This window comes from Dryobates pubescens, chromosome 25 (genome assembly GCF_014839835.1).
Source record: "Dryobates pubescens isolate bDryPub1 chromosome 25, bDryPub1.pri, whole genome shotgun sequence".
Classification (NCBI taxonomy): Eukaryota; Metazoa; Chordata; class Aves; order Piciformes; family Picidae; genus Dryobates; species Dryobates pubescens.
Window position 1 is genome coordinate 5,303,198 of NC_071636.1, and position 15,857 is coordinate 5,319,054.

The 15,857-nt window shown below is 52.1% G+C and overlaps 1 protein-coding gene across 2 annotated transcripts in view; it reads right to left on the bottom strand.

Moving 5' to 3' along the window:
- The window catches only part of GRK3 (G protein-coupled receptor kinase 3), an 88,886-nt gene continuing 73,029 nt past the window's right edge, over positions 1 to 15,857 (bottom strand). Inside the window, exons 13-22 of one of the 2 annotated variants that reach the window (XM_054173189.1) lie at positions 13,504 to 13,611; positions 12,743 to 12,809; positions 12,433 to 12,533; positions 11,009 to 11,075; positions 9,818 to 9,913; positions 5,213 to 5,375; positions 3,851 to 3,987; positions 3,496 to 3,531; positions 2,717 to 2,830; positions 1 to 1,090 (exon numbers count right to left, since the gene is read on the bottom strand). In XM_054173189.1, coding sequence (XP_054029164.1) covers positions 929 to 1,090; positions 2,717 to 2,830; positions 3,496 to 3,531; positions 3,851 to 3,987; positions 5,213 to 5,375; positions 9,818 to 9,913; positions 11,009 to 11,075; positions 12,433 to 12,533; positions 12,743 to 12,809; positions 13,504 to 13,611 — 1,051 coding nt within the window. In that variant the 3' untranslated portion in view covers positions 1 to 928. The remainder of the gene's footprint in view (positions 1,091 to 2,716; positions 2,831 to 3,495; positions 3,532 to 3,850; positions 3,988 to 5,212; positions 5,376 to 9,817; positions 9,914 to 11,008; positions 11,076 to 12,432; positions 12,534 to 12,742; positions 12,810 to 13,503; positions 13,612 to 15,857) is intronic. The other variant, XM_054173190.1, reaches the window with a different exon arrangement.

Sequence of the window (15,857 nt, forward strand, 5' to 3'; positions counted from 1 at the left end):
GGGGTGGGGGAGGGGGAGGAAAGTTGGCTGTAAACTTGTCAAAAGGAATCTTGCTCTTTACAAACCTGTGCTAAAAGAGTTGGGATTGACACAAGAGAGCACTAAAGATGAAGCTACCAGCAATTCCTCTTCACCAGCCAGGACTCTATGGTGTCAGTTACAGGACTGCATAACACGGAGAGAAGGAGCAAAACCGGCGGCAGCTACTATCAGGGAGTACAACAACCCCAGGGAATAACCTCAGTTCAATGCTTCCATGAAGTAGCAGTAACATTTAAACCACAGGACAGTTAGAATTCAGTACTTTGAAGTGCATAAGAGAGTCACACACTGTTGGTCATCAGCAGGATGGAGGAAGGGCATCATCGAGTCAGCAGTAATGGTTGGAAAGGACACGGCAACACGACGGGTTAAAGGGTAGCCAACAGGGCAGCTCTGCAGCTCCTTCCACTGCCCAGGGCTCTCTGTTGGTATCCCACATGCCAGGGGAATCCCAGCCAGCAGAAACCAGTCCAGCCTCCAGGCAAGGGTATTGCAGGCCCAGCGTTTTCCTTCCATCAGTAGTTCCAGAGCCGTGGACCACGAGTCGGACACCACCAGGGTGCGGGGGGTGAGTGGGAGCAACACGCAGCCTCCACGCTCGGTCATCTCCACCACTGCCAGGAGCATGATTCACCTGCCACTGTGCCAGCCTTCACAACCTCCAGACACAGAGTTCTGACATGATCCCAGCCTTCACAACCTCCAGAGACAGAGTTCTGACATGATCCCATGCTGTAAACATCTAATTCTTCCTCTCCTAAGCAGATCCCGCGTCCAGGATTGCACAAAGTAACTCATAAGGATGCTGTGAAACTCAGCATGTTCACCAAGAAGCTTGTTTGTTTGTTTGTTTTCCCCCCTAAGTGAACTTGGTCTCCTGCTTCTCCTACAGCCCATTGCTGTTCCTGTGGCTGAGGGGTGGTTTGGAAAGCTCCACAACTGTGGAGCGAGATTTATTGAGGAACTTTGGAGCCCGGCGCAGCAACCTCTGTGCCTCAGTGAAAGCTTCTGTCAGCTCCTTCTTCCACTGGATGAATTCTGGGTCACTCTGAAAGAGACAGAGAAGCACAGACTCAGGGACTGGCTGGGGCTGGAAGGATCTTCAAAGCTCATCCAGTCCAACCCTCCCCCAGCAGTCAGCAGGGACATCTGCCACTGGAGCAGGTTGCTCACAGCTCCAAACCACCTGACCCGCAGTGGTTCCAGGCATGGGACATCAACCTGGGCCAGGCTCTCAGCACCCTCAGTGCCAAACATTTCTTCCTTCCCTCCAGTCTGAATTTCCCTCCTTCAGTTTAAACCCTCAGCCCTTGTGCTGTCACAACAGGCCCTGCTAAATGTCTGTGTGGCAGTTTGGCACTTCATAGTAAACCAGGATGACCTTCAAGGGTCACTTCCAACCTGATGCACTCTGTGGAGCTGCCAGCAGTGTCTCCTCTCTCAGGGAGCACTTCAAGCAGCTTATTTTAGTTTTCTGGAGGAATGAGTAGCTTTGGGCACTGCAAAGGGGCAGCTCCTCCACCACCCTGCCCAAGCCAGGCCAGGAAGCCAGCCAGCCAAGGTGTCCTGAGGACTTGTGTACTACCCTCACAAGCACACCACCGGCTGATGGGATGAGGAGCAGCTGAGGGAGCTGGGGTTGTTCAGCCTGGAGAAAAGGAGCCTGAGGGGAGACCTTCTGGCTCTCTCTAACTCCTTGGAAGGAGGTTGGAGCCAGGTGGGGGTTGATCTCTTCTCCCAAGGGACAAGCGACAGGACAAGAGGAAATGGCCTCAAGTTGCCTCAGGGGAGGTTTAGGTTGGACATGAGGAGCAACTTCTTTCCCTTGAGGCCTGGCCCAGGCTACCCAGGGCAGTGATGGCACCCCCATGCCTGGAGGGATTACAAAGCTGTGGAGATGTGGTGCTGAAGGCCATGGCAGTGCTGGGTCAATGGTTGGACTTGAACCTCAAAAAGGTCTTTCCCAACCAAAATGATTCTTTGACTCTCTGAGCTAAGTGTGGTGAGACACATGCCAACAAGGCCTTTGAAGCCCATGGAAGTGGAGAAGGTTTCAGGAGTTTTTAGCTCTTTGCTAAACTCATTTTGACCCCAAGGTCAATGAAATCCACCATGGCAACTGGCACAGCTGCACCCTTCCTACTTTCAACACTCAAATGTGATCAAATCACAGAATCACAGAATGACCAAGGCTGGAAGAGACCTCAAAGATCATCCAGTCCAACCTGGCACCCAACACCTCATGACTACTAAACCATGGCACCAAGTGCCACATCCAATCCCCTCTTGAACACCTCCAGGGATGGGGACTCCACGACCTCCCTGGGCAGCACATCCCAATGGCCAATCTCTCTTGCTGGGAAGAACTTTCTCCTCACCTCCAGCCTGAACCTCTCCTGGCACAGCTTGAGACTGTGTCCTCTTGTGCTGGTGCTGGTTGCTTGAGAGAAGAGACCAACCCCCTCCTGGCTACAACCACCCTTCAGGTAGCTGTAGACAGCAAGAAGGTCTCCCCTGAGCCTCCTCTTCTCCAGGCTAAACCATCCCAGCCCCCTCAGCCTCCCCTTGGCTCCATGACAGATAATAGGTGAAGGAAGGACCCGAAAACCTTCTGGGTCATTTCATCACAGCACACCAGCCAAGCTGAACCACAGCTGCTGGCAAAAGGCCTCACCTCACACTGCAGGACAAACTGCTTCCCTCCTTTGATCCTCAGCAAGATGCACTTCTTGTCTTTAATTTGAGTTTCCTCCACAGACACGATCTGTTCCATGGTCAGCAGGTTTTGCTGGAGCAGTTGCAAGAAAGCAGAGAGATGATTCCAAACCCCCCCCAAAAAAAACCCCACCCCACCCCAAACCCTGCTGCCCCTCAACTGAAGCCTCTGTAAGATGGCTCTGGGCTAGTTTCTGAACATCCCCAGTCATGACACAAAACACTTCTTTCTTTCTGAGGACTGGCTCAGGAACTAAAGATAGATTGCAAGGTAAGAGGGAGATTGAGCAAAGGGCTTGGTTGTTGCACCGGAGACAAGGAGAGGGAAGCTATGGAAGCCAGTAATGACAGCATGGAGTAGGAATCTCCAAGTAGGTGTGTCTAAGGACAAAACAGGCCCTGGTTTCCCCCCAGGGAGCTGCACATAATGTGATAGATTTTCCAAGTATCACTGCTGCTAAGGAAAAAAAAATACCCCAGCAAAGGACAATCTCCCTGATCTCCACGAGCCAAGCTGCAATCTGTCAGCACCAGGTACTTACATAGAGGGCAACACAGACAACAGCTTGCAGAGAAGCTTCCCCTACAGACTGTGAGTGGACAGCAATGTCCTGAAACTCCAAAACCTGGCTCAAGCCTGCAAATGCTCTCTGCCCTGCCCCTGGTCACAGCTGGACTAAACTAGAGGTGCTATAGCATTTTCTTGCAGGTAAAATGCTATAGTGGTGATCACCTTACCAGCTTATGTTTTTTTGTATAAACAGTCCAGAGGTCCTAAACAAAAAACAACACCCCATGAACTCCCAACAGCCTCCTTCCAACGTGGAACAAGACAAAGCAAGCAGGTTTCCCAGGGCAGCTTTCTCTCTGCTGCCCACGAGCGACAGAGCCGCTCAAGGAAAGCCCCTCGCATCCACAGGCGTGGAGGCAACTCCGAGGAGGAACGCTGGAGGGTGAGCACTTGAGGTCTGCCTCCACATCCCTCCTGCCTTCTGCTGCTCTCCAGAGTAGGAGCACTCGAGATCTGCCTCCACATCCCCCCCTGCCTTCACCCCCTGGCAGCTGCTGCTCTCCAGAGAGACCCCCCACTCACCCGGGACTCTCCTTCTCCTCGCCACTCCAGTCGGTTTGGGAAGAGGTAAAAGTAACGCCGCTGCCACTGAGTCAGGAAGGGGTTGCCCAGCTTCAGCATGTACCCATGCATGATGCAGTCCTTCCCAAGGGCATAATCTACAAGGAGAGGAACCATTAGTGTGTGGAGACAAGGCACTGCCTAAGAAACGTTCTGCAGATGTCTGTGTGGAGCAAGAACACCGCGAGGGTGGTGGGAAGGGGCTGCCTGGAGAGGTGGTAGATCACCCATCCCTGGAACCATCCCAGCTCAGGTTTGTCTGGGGCTCTGAGCAACCTAAACTAGTCAAAGACATGCCTGGTCGTGGCAGGGCAGTTGGAACCAGATGACTGTTAAGGTTTCTTCCAACCCAAAATATTCAGTGATAGAATGAGTCCTGAATACGACATGACTCAGTGTGTCCTCAGCCAGGCTTGGGACACCGCTGCTCTGCACCCAGGCTCACTCAGAGCCAGCCTTGCCTTAGCTACATGAGCTGAGGTGGCTGCAGGGGACTCACCAAGAACAGAATCTGGTTCTTAAAAAGGAGCTGGGGCAGTTCAGCCTGGAGAAGAGAAGGCTCCTGGGAAGCCTTATAGGAGCCTTCCAGTACCCAAAGGGAGCCTACAAGAAAGCTGGGGAGGGACTTTTGACAAGGGCTTGCAGGGCTAGGAAGAGGGGCAATGGCTTGGGGCTGGGAGAGGGGAGATTGAGATTGGAGATTAGGAAGAAATTCCTTCCAGTGAGGGTGGGGAGACACTGGAACAGGCTGCCCAGGAAGGCTGGGGATGCCCCCTCCCTGAAAGTGTTCAAGGCCAGGTTGGATGGGGCCTTGAGCAACCTGGGCTAGGGGGAGGTGTCCCTGCCCATGGCAGGGGGATTTGAACTAGATGACCTTTAAGCTCCCTTCCAACCCAATCCATTCAATGATTGAAAGCACTGTAAGCTGCTCTCTGAAGTGAGAGAACTTGGGGTGCCACCTCCTCACACAAACAAGTGAGGACTGCAGGGGAGGACCCTCCCTTTGTCTCTGCCCCGAAATCCAATCCCACCTGTCCTTGGCTTTTTTTCCCCCCTGAGCACACACCATGAACAAAAGCCCTGCAAGGCTGCAGAGGCTCATCATTAGAAGGGAGCACTAAAGACTTTGTTTTCCCACAGCATGATGTCACCACACAGCCTTTCCAAACACGGAGGAGAGGTCTTTGAGCTGGCTAAATGAGGGCTAACAACTGCTGGGGAACGCCAGGAGAAGGAGGAGAAGCCCGAGCTGGGCGACTTCAAACACATGCATTGCTACCTAGCAGGCAAAAAGATGGGAGAGAAGTGGAGTTGACAGATTACCTTCCTCGTGGCCCAGCTGCTTATTTTTAGCCCTTTTTCTGGCCTCAACTTTATCTGTGTCTGCATTTACTGCATCATAAACAGTTTCTGCTACTTCTTGCTGCCAACGCTCCGATATTACCAGAGGGAAGTTCTTATACAACTCCTGGTCACTATCAAGCAACTTGCAAGAGAAAACAAACAAACAAACAAACAACATAAAAAAAACCACCCCCACCAACCCAACAGATTAACCACTTTTACTGTTCTTATCCCCCAAACCATCCCAGCAAAATCACCCATGCAACAGGACGAGCTTTAAGGCTGGGCTGAACTCCGACCTCACCCCAGACGGACAAAGTGCCAGCCAAAGGAAAGAGAGAGGTGCAGCAGCTCAAGCAAAGTTACAGACACTGAGGTCTGTGGGGACAGGTTGGGCTTGGTGACCTTTGAGGTCTCTTCCAGCCTTGGGGATTCTCAGACATTTAGACACACAGCAAACGAGTCACCTGCTCCAAGCTTCTTTGGGTTGATAGCTCTAAAGGCCTCACTCAGCGCTGTCCCATCCTGTTCTCCACGTTATTGACTCTGGGGGGACTGGTTGATAGCAGGCTGAACATGAGCCTGCAGTGTGCCCAGCTGGCCAGTGGCATCCTGGCCTGCAGCAGGAACAGTGTGGGCAGCAGGAGCAGGGAAGTCATTGTGCCCCTGTGCTCAGCACTGGTTAGGCCACACCTTGAGTCCTGTGTCCAGTCCTGGGCTCCTCAGTTTAAGAAGGACATTGAGAGACTTGAAGGTGTCCAGAGAAGGGCAACAAAGCTGGGGAGGGGTCTGGAGCACAGCCCTGGGAGGAGAGGCTGAGGGAGCTGGGGTTGCTTAGCCTGCAGAAGAGGAGGCTCAGGGGAGACCTTCTTGCTCTCTCCAACTCCCTGAAGGGAGGTTGTAGCCAGGTGGGGGTTGGTCTCTTCTCCCAGGCAAGCAGCAGCAGAACAAGAGGACACAGTCTCAAGCTGTGCCAGGGGAAGTTTAGGCTGGAGGTGAGGGGAAAGTTCTTCCCAGCAAGAGAGATTGACCACTGGAATGTGCTGCCCAGGGAGGTGGTGGAGTCCCCATCCCTGGAGGTGTTCAAAAATGGCTTGGATGTGGCACTGGGAGCCATGGTTTAGTTAGTCAGGAGGTGTTGGGTGCCAGGTTGGACTGGATGATCTCTGAGGTCTTTCCCAACCTTACTGATTCTATGTTCTGTGTTCAGAAAGCATTGAGTTGTGCTTCAAACTTCCCCAGCACAAAAATACTCCCTGAACAAATTCAGAGGTGCCTTTTACACAGAGGTGGGTCCCATGCTTCCACAGCTTAGCTTCACATCTGTGTGCATTCACCTTCCAGAGTCAGCTCTGCACGCTGCAGCCCTCCTGCTCTGCATGTTCTGTGGTGACAGGCTGGACCTGATGAACTCTGAGGTCTCTTCCAACCTTGGTGATTCTGGGTGACTCTTCTGTACCCTAATCCTTAATTACAGCACTTCAGTCAAACTGCTTTAGGTGTTTAAGTTGGACATGAGGAATAATTTCTTCCCCTTAAAGGCTGGTGAAGGCCTGGCCCAGGCTGCCCAGGGCAGTGGTGCAGTCCCCATCCTTGGAGGGGTTTCAAAGCCATGGAGATGTGGTGCTGAGGGCCATGGTTTGGTGGTGCCCTGGCAGTGCTGGGTTAATGCTTGGACTGGATGAGCTGAAGGGTCTCTTCCAGTCCAAATGATTCTTTGAGTGTTTGTTGCTCGACACAGCCACATCCTCATCCTGGGTTTGGCCAGCAGGCACTTTGATGCAGTACAAAGAGCAATCAATGTTTATTAAAGGCTTCCATTTGGGCATCACTTTAAACTCTCCACAGCCACTCCTCAGCTGCATCAGCTTCTGCTGATTAGCAGAGGAACTAGACCTTCATCTTCCAGGAACTAGACCTTCATCTTGCAGAGATGCAGAGGCACCTTTGCAGCATTCCAAGCGCAGCAATCCCACAGACTGCCCTGCCTGGGGCTCCTTGCAGGAAGCAGGACAGGAAAGCCTTGCTCAGTTCTTCTTGCAGAAGGAGAGATCTTCTCCCAGAGCAGAACTCTTCATGCTCCTCCTTTTCAGAGGTCCACAGCCGTAGCACAGCAGGGAAATCCCCACTGGATCTGAAGGCAGAAGATTTCTCTGCAATTCCACATGAAGGGAGGTTGTAGCCAGGTGGGGGTTGGTCTCTTCTGCCAGGCAAGCAGCACCAGAACAAGAGGACACAGTCTCAAGCTGTGCCAGGGGAAGTTGAGGCTGGAGGTGAGGAGAAAGTTCTTCCCAGAGAGAGTTGTTAGCCATTGGAGAATGTGCTGCCCAGGGAGGTCGTGGAGTCCCCATCCCTGGAGGTGTTCAAGAGGGGATTGGATGTGGCACTTGGAGCCATGGTTTAGCAGTCATGTAGTAGTTTAGAGGTGCTGGGTGACAGGTTGGACTTGATGACCTTTGAGGTCTTTTCCAACCTTATTGATTCTCTGACTCTATGAGTGGCTCAGAGGGATTCCTTGGGGCATCTGAGGAAGAGGGGAAAGCCACAGGCATCCCCTGCTGGCTCTGTGGAAGCTCACAGAGCACGTGTTCTCCTCAGTGTCACAGGACACTCTGCACTACAAATATAATCCCCAGGGCTAACAGAGGAGAACAAGGCACTCAAAGCTGGCATCCCCAGGGGCACAGCCAAGCTCCTGACACCTTCAGGGAAGCTCTGAGTGCAGCTGAGTCAGAGGCACCAATTATTCAGCCCCTTCTAAAGGGCTGTGACATCCCAGTGAAAGCACAGAGCAAAGAGGCTGTGATATCCCTCACTGACTCATGACTAAGAATAAATCCACCTCCCAGGCAGCCTGAAGGAGGATCAGAGCTGGAAGTGCTGTGGCTGCACCCATTTACAGGCCTTGCAGAGAGTGTTACCTGTTGGAATGTGCTGCCCAGGGAGGTGGGGGAGTCACCATCCCTGGAGGTGTTTTCAGGAGGGGATTGGATGTGGCACTTGGAGCCATGGTTTAGTCATGAGGTGTTGGGTGCCAGGTTGGACTTGATGATCTTTGAGGTCTCTTCCAACCTTGGGGATTCTGTGATCTGATGCCCTCAGGAGGTAAAAGGAGACCACCTGGTTTCTCCTTGCAAAACCTTCCTCTGGAGGATGGCCCTGAGGGGTTGCAGGATAACTGGAACCCTGCTAGGCTGGCCCTGTAACTGTGGAGTTGTGCTCCTTGTTAGGCACAGGGAGCTCCTCACCTGCTTTGGTGCTCACCAAGTTTAGAGCAATCAGTTTTCCCCCCTGACTCACAAGAATAAAGCTGGATCTCCTGAGGACAGCAGCAAAAATCCTGACCAGGCCAGCCCCAGGTCAAGCAGTGGGAGACACACACACACACACACAAAAGCATCATGAATGGAGACTTGAGCCACACAGCCTCTGTGGGGTGAAGAAATCTGATTCACTGATGGGCTCCAAGCACCAGGGAAGCTTCAGAAGGAGGGGTGAAGCCACTGGGGTGTGTCACACCACCCCCACAGCAGCTTGAAAGGGCCCAAAAGCTTCAGCTTCTCTTTCACTCTGTTTTCATTGGATTTTGGTTAATCTCAGAAGGTGAAGATTTACCTTTATCACTTTTCTAACATGAAGTTGCTGCCATTAATAGAAAGTTTATCCTTATTTTGGGGGCCATGGTTTGATGGCCATGGTGGTGTTAGGTGGATGGCTGGACTCAAGCTTTGAGGTCTGTCCCAGGTGAAACAGTTCTATGGTGCTATGATGTATGAGAGTTTTCCACTGCACTCTCCCACCAGCAGGTAATAGTTTAAAGAAGGTTTAATTCAATGTATCCAAGCCAGGTTTAGCTCCATGCATCCAAGCCAGGTTTAGTTCCATGTATCCAAGCTAGGTTTAGTTCCATGTATCCAAGCTAGGTTTAGTTCCATTTATCCAAGCTAGGTTTAGTTCCATGTATCCAAGCCAGGTTTAGTTCCATGTATCCAAGCCAGGTTTAGTTCCATGTATCCAAGCCAGGTTTAGTTCCATGTATCCAAGCTAGGTTTAGTTCCATGTATCCAAGCCAGGTTTAGTTCCATTTATCCAAGCCAGGTTTAGTTCCATTTATCCAAGCCAGGTTTAGTTCCATTTATCCAAGCTAGGTTTAGTTTCATTTATCCAAGCCAGGTTTAGTTCAATGTATCCAAGCCAGGTTCAGTTCAATGTATCCAAGCCAGGTTCAGTTCAATGTATCCAAGCTAGGCTTAATTCCATGTATCCAAGCCATCAGAAACAAACCACAGCTTGTGAAACTACAAACCCTTCCAAACCTGACCATTTGAAACACTTCCTTTATCCTACAGCACCTTGGGAGAGGAAAGCAGATTTCAACCCCTTTTAAAGCCATGAAACATTAAGGACTTGGCAAGCACCAACAAGCCTCAGCCCGAGCTGCCCCTGTCACAACAGCACAGATTAAGCATCCAGAGATGAAAGCCACTCCCTGGACATTCAGCAGCCCCTGAAGCAAAGGAGTGGCAGGAGCACATGGCAAGGGTCAAGCACAGAGGTCAGAGGCCATCACTTCAAGCTGTTTACCTTAATGCCTTTAGTGTCCTCTTCATCAAACGACCCAATATCAAAGGCATCTGCTGCATTGACTTCTCCCCGGGGAGGAATCAATGGTGGAGGATACTGGGGAGGAAAAGCAGCAGAATCAAAGATAAATTAATGGACATCAGATAAATCCACTCTGCAGATCACAGAATTGTCAGGGTTGGAAGGGACCCCAAGGCTCAGCCAGTTCCAGCCCCCCTGCCATGGCCAGGGACACCTCACACTACAGCAGGTTGCTCACAGCCACATCCAGCCTGGCTGCAAACACCTCCAGGGATGAGGCTTCCACCATCTCCCTGGGCAACCTGTGCCAGGCTCTCACCACCCTCATGGGGAAGAACTTCCTCCCAACGTCACAACCTGAATCCCCCCTGCTCCAGTTTCAAACCACTGTCACTCATTCTATCCCCACAGGCCCTTCTAAGCAGTCCCTCCCCAGGCTTCCTGTAGGTCCCCATTTGATATTGAAATGCAGCTCTAAGATGTCCATGGAGCTTTCTGTTCTCCAGGTTGAACAACAGAATGGAATGGAACGGAATAGAATAGAATGGAATAGAATAGAATGGAATTAACCAGGTTGGAAAAGACCTTTGAGATCATCCAGTCCAACCTACCACCCAGCACCATCTAATCAACTAAACCATGGCACCAAGGGCCTCATCCAGGCTCTTCCTAAACACCTCCAGGGATGGGGACTCCACCACCTCCCTGGGCAGCACATTCCCATGGCCAATCTCTCTCTCTGGGAAGAATTTCTTCCTAACATCCAGCCTGAACCTCCCCTGGCACAGCTTGAGCCTGTGTCCTCTTGTTCTGGTGCTGCTTGCCTGGGAGGAGAGACCAACCCCCACCTGGCTACAACCTCCCTTCAGGCAGGTGTAGACAGCAATAAGGTCTCCCCTGAGCCTCCTCTTCTCCAGGCTAAGCAACCCCAACCCCAGCAACCCCAACTCCAGCTCCCTCAGCCTGTCACCACAGCAGAGGTGCTCCAGCCCTCTGATCACCTTTGTGGCTTCCTCTGGACCCAATCCAGCAGGTCCCTAGACACAGTACTCCAGGTGAGTGCATGTAGTGGAGACTGGAGCCCTGAATTTGATTGCCCATGACCTGTTTAGGTTTATTTTCCTTTCCCTGCTCTAGGAAGGAAGCTGAAGTGGGGATCTCACCCTTTACCTTTTGTAAATAGACTTGCTGCCAATCAATGCCCTTGAAGAAGGGATGTTCTTTGACTTCTTGTGCACTGCAAAGCAAAGGTAAGGGAGTCAACAAAATGAGAGGGCTTCTCAAAGGTATGTGAGACATGCAAGGCCTTCAAAGGTCACATTTTGTCACTTGAGGACATCAGTAAAATGCTCCTTTCATTAAGGACAAGAAAAGAAGGCTTCCTAGGCAACCCAAAGAAGAGCAGCCCTCCAGTGGGAGCAAAGCCAGGCTGGATGGGGCTTTGAGCAACCTCATCTAGCAGGAGCTGTCCCTGCCATTGCAAGTGGGAGGGAAGTAGAGGATCTTTAAGGTCCTTTCCAGCTCAAAGCATTCCAGGATTCCATGAACACTAGAAATAGGGCTGCAGGTGTGGCAGTCATGCTTGTTCTGCTGCAAGGTTCCATCCTCTCACACAGCACACAAGACTTGGCTGTTGGCAGGTCAAAGACTCACAGAATCCTAGAATCACTGAATTGTTTTGGTTGGAAAGACCCTCAAAGACCACTGAGTCCAGCCACTGACCTAAGACCACTGGAAAAGCCCTCAAACATCCTTCAAGACTAACCTTCAACCCCACACCACCAGGGTCATTACAGAATACAGAATTAACCAGGTTGGAAAAGACCTCAGAGATCACCCAGTCCAACCTCTCACCCAACACCATCTGATCAACTCAACCATGGCACCAAGGGCCTCATTCAGGCTCTTCCTAAACACCTCCAGGGATGGGGACTCCACCACCTCCCTGGGCAGCACATTCCAATGGCCAATCTCTCTTGCTAGGAAGAACTTCTTCCTAGCATCCAGCCTGAACCTCCCCTGGCACAGCTTGAGACTGTGTCCTCTTGTTCTGGTGCTGCTTGCCTGGGAGAAGAGACCAACCCCCACCTGGCTACAAGCTCCTGAGCCCTGAGCCTCCTCTTCTCCAGGCTAAGCAACCCCAGCTCCCTCAGCCTCTCCTCACAGGGCTGTGCTCCAGTCCCCTCCCCAGCCTCATTGCCCTTCTCTGGACACCTTCAAGAGTCTCAATGTCCTTTTTCAATTAAGGGGCCCAGAACTGGACACAGGGCTCAAGGTGTGGCCTAACCAGTGCTGAGCACAGGGCACAATGACTTCCCTGCTCCTGCTGGCCACACTCTTCCTGATGCAGGCCAGGATGCCATTGGCCTTCTTGGCCAGCTGGGTACACTGCTGCCTCATGTTCAGCCAGCTGTCAATCAGTATCCCCAGGTCCCTTTCTGTCTGGGACCTAATCTCCATTCTAAATCTCCCCTCTTCCAGCTTCAGTCAATTCCCTCTTGTCCTATCACTACAAGCCCTTGCAAAAAGTCCCTTCATGAGGAGAAGTGGAAATCCCTTAAGGCTGTGGGGTCCAAAGAGGAGTCAACACCTACCTTCTCCCTTGGCATCCAAGCCTCTTGCTAACATCCCTCTGCAGGAGCCCTTCCAAAAGGGACTTCAGCTCAGGAGAAAAGGAATCTGGGAGCTCCACATTCTGTGGGCAAGAGAAGCACAACAAGAGCTGTTGAACCCTGCAAGCAGCACGATCAGCTTCCCCCACTCACAAGAGCAGCTTTTCTTTGCTGGTTCCTGCAACCAGCCCTTCCCTGTGGTAGTACAGGATCCAGAGCTGCAGTTCTCAGAGGCACATGGGAATTGCCTACCCAAGAGGAGTGCAGCTCCCACCGGCCCCAGGATCCTTACCACGGTGAGCGTCATCCGGTCGATCTCGTGCTTATCTTTGGTTTTGTGCTGTCTGAAAGGACTGTGGCTGCAGGGAGAAGAAAATGCACTAAGAAATGCAAAGCCCCACCACCAAGATTATTGCCAAGAGATGAGGAGAGTCACAGGCTCATGGCAGGGTTGGAAGGGACCACTGGAGATCATCCAGTCCAACCCCCACGCCAAGGCAGGATCACCTAGGGCGGCTCACCCAGGAACACGTACAGATGGGTCATGGAAGCTCTCTACAACCTCTCTGGGCAGCCTGCTCCAGGGCTCCAGCACCCTCACCACAAAGCAGTTTCTCCTCATGTTGAGGTGGCACCCCTTGTTCCCTGGGCACCACCAAAAGGAGCCTGGCACTTCATCTTGCCAGCCACCCCTCGGACATTTATAGACGTTAACAAGATCCCCTCTCCTTCTCTTCACCAGACTCAGCAGCCCCAGGCCTCTCAGTCTTACTTCACAGGAGAGATGTTCCAGTCCCTTCACCATCCTCACAGCTCTCCACTGAACTCTCCCCAGCAGATCATGTTGATAACACACCATGTATGGCAGATACCAAACACAGAATGCTTTGGCTTGGACGGGACCTTAAAGACCATCTAGTTCCAACCCCCCTGCCGTGACCAAGGGGCACCTCCCACTTGACGTTAGCACTCTTTAAGTGCTTCAAGGGACAGATGAGGACAAAGCCAAGGCTCAAAACCAACAAGGCAGAGAGGAGCTGAAGCCTCACTCACCCTCTGAGGAGTTTGAAAAGCATGCAGCCCAGGGAGAACCAATCCGCGCTGCTGTCGTACGCCGTCCCCTTCTGCAGCACCTCGGGAGCCATGTAGCCGTGGGTACCTCTGAGAGCAGAAACAGCACCTTCATTACAACCCACCCCAGCACCAAGCAGGAGGCAAAACTGGTGCTTTCCCAGCAGCACAGCCTCAGTTTACAACCATCACCATGATTTGCTTTTTGCCTCTCCTCCGGGCCATACCTCTGGGTGCTTCGTTTGGGCGCAGCTGCGGAGGAAGCAGCTCAGAACCCTGAGCAGGGATTGTTTTGCCTCAAACTCCCAGGGACCTTAGAGGGGGGGGGGGAAAAGCCTTTAAAAGTCACAGTACTGAGACTGCAAGGCTAAATTTAGGCAGGTAAGGTGGTGCCTGCAAAGGGATTTTTAGGTGGAGACTAGAGAGGGACTTTTTCCATAGGGTGAAGGGTGATGCATTCAGACTGGAAGAAGATGGATTTCGAGTGGACTTTAGGAAGAAAATCTTCCCCATGAGGGCACTGGAACAGGTTGCCCAGTGAAAGCTGTGGAGGTTCCAAGCCTGGAAGTGTTCATGGTCAGGCTGGATGGGTCCTTGAGCAACCTGGCCTAGTGGAAGGTGTCCTTGCCCATGGCAGAGGGGTTGGAACTAGATGATCTTTAAGGTCCCTTCCAATCCAAACCATTCTAGGATTCTATGGAACTGAAGCAGCTACAGTGAGGTTGAACCAAGGGTCAGACAGTGCCTTCCTCCTGAGAGTGGAACACAACAGAGATGGATGGCTGAGCTTTGTGCCAGTTTACAGGGCAGATAAACACAAGGACACACTCAGGGCTCCTGTTAGACCAGACCAGAGCACTCCAGCCCTGGGGCCCAGAAGACTGAGGCCTGCTCTGACCCATCACCCCAGAAACAGAGTGAGCAGAGCTGGTTTGTGCTCTCAGGATCTGTCTGATGTGTCTCCTTTCAGCTACCACCCAGGTGCTAGATTAACAGCAGGATGCCTCCAAAATCCAGCCCTGGTCACCACACAGAGCAGCCAGCAGGCACTGCTTTTACTCTTGATGTAAGTGGAACACAGGAACTCTTTCAAGAAGCTACTGCAAACCTTTTGAGGTGTGCCAGGATGAAGCTTTCCCTCTTCAATACATTGTGAGACTAAACCAGGGCAAATGAGGACCTAAGAATGATGCCAGATGACACATGGAATCCCACACACAACCCAGCAAATTCAGTCCCCACTGGTGACCTGCAGCCCAAGAAACTCAGTCCCCACTGATGACCTGCTGCCCAAGAAACTCAGTCCCCACTGGTGACCTGCTGCCCAAGAAATTCAGTCCCCACTGGTGACCTGCTGCCCAAGGAATTCAGACCCCACTGATGACCTGCTGCCCAAGAAACTCAGTCCCCACTGGTGACCTGCTGCCCAAGAAACTCAGACCCCACTGATGACCTGCTGCCCAAGAAACTCAGTCCCCACTGGTGACCTGCTGCCCAAGAAACTCAGACCCCACTGGTGACCTGCTGCCCAAGAAACTCAGTCCCCACTGGTGACCTGCTGCCCAAGAAACTCAGACCCCACTGATGACCTGCTGCCCAAGAAACTCAGTCCCCACTGATGACCTGCTGCCCAAGAAATTCAGACCCCACTGGTGACCTGCTGCCCAAGGAATTCAGACCCCACTGATGACCTGCTGCCCAAGGAATTCAGTCCCCACTGGTGACCTGCTGCCCAAGAAACTCAGTCCCCACTGATGACCTGCTGCCCAAGAAACTCAGTCCCCACTGATGACCTGCTGCCCAAGAAACTCAGTCCCCACTGATGACCTGCTGCCCAAGAAACTCAGTCCCCACTGATGACCTGCTGCCCAAGAAATTCAGACCCCACTGATGACCTGCAGCCCAAGAAACTCAGTCCCCACTGATGACCTGCTGCCCAAGGAATTCAGTCCCCACTGATGACCTGCTGCCCAAGAAATTCAGTCCCCACTGATGACCTGCTGCCCAAGGAATTCAGACCCCACTGATGACCTGCTGCCCAAGAAACTCAGTCCCCACTGATGACCTGCTGCCCAAGAAATTCAGTCCCCACTGATGACCTGCTGCCAAAAGGCAGAGGAAGGCACAGAGTTTACCTCCAGGTCTACAAAGCTCCACAAAGACACAATAAATGCTGATTCTGAGTCAGGTTTGGAATATTCAATTACCCATTAAGGACAATTGACACAATCTGGTATTTTAGCTCAGTCAAGGCTCTTCTCTGAAGAGTGAATCATCTCCAAATAATGTGTCATCTTCCAGCCCATGCCTACACATCAGCTGCCACAAGCATGCAG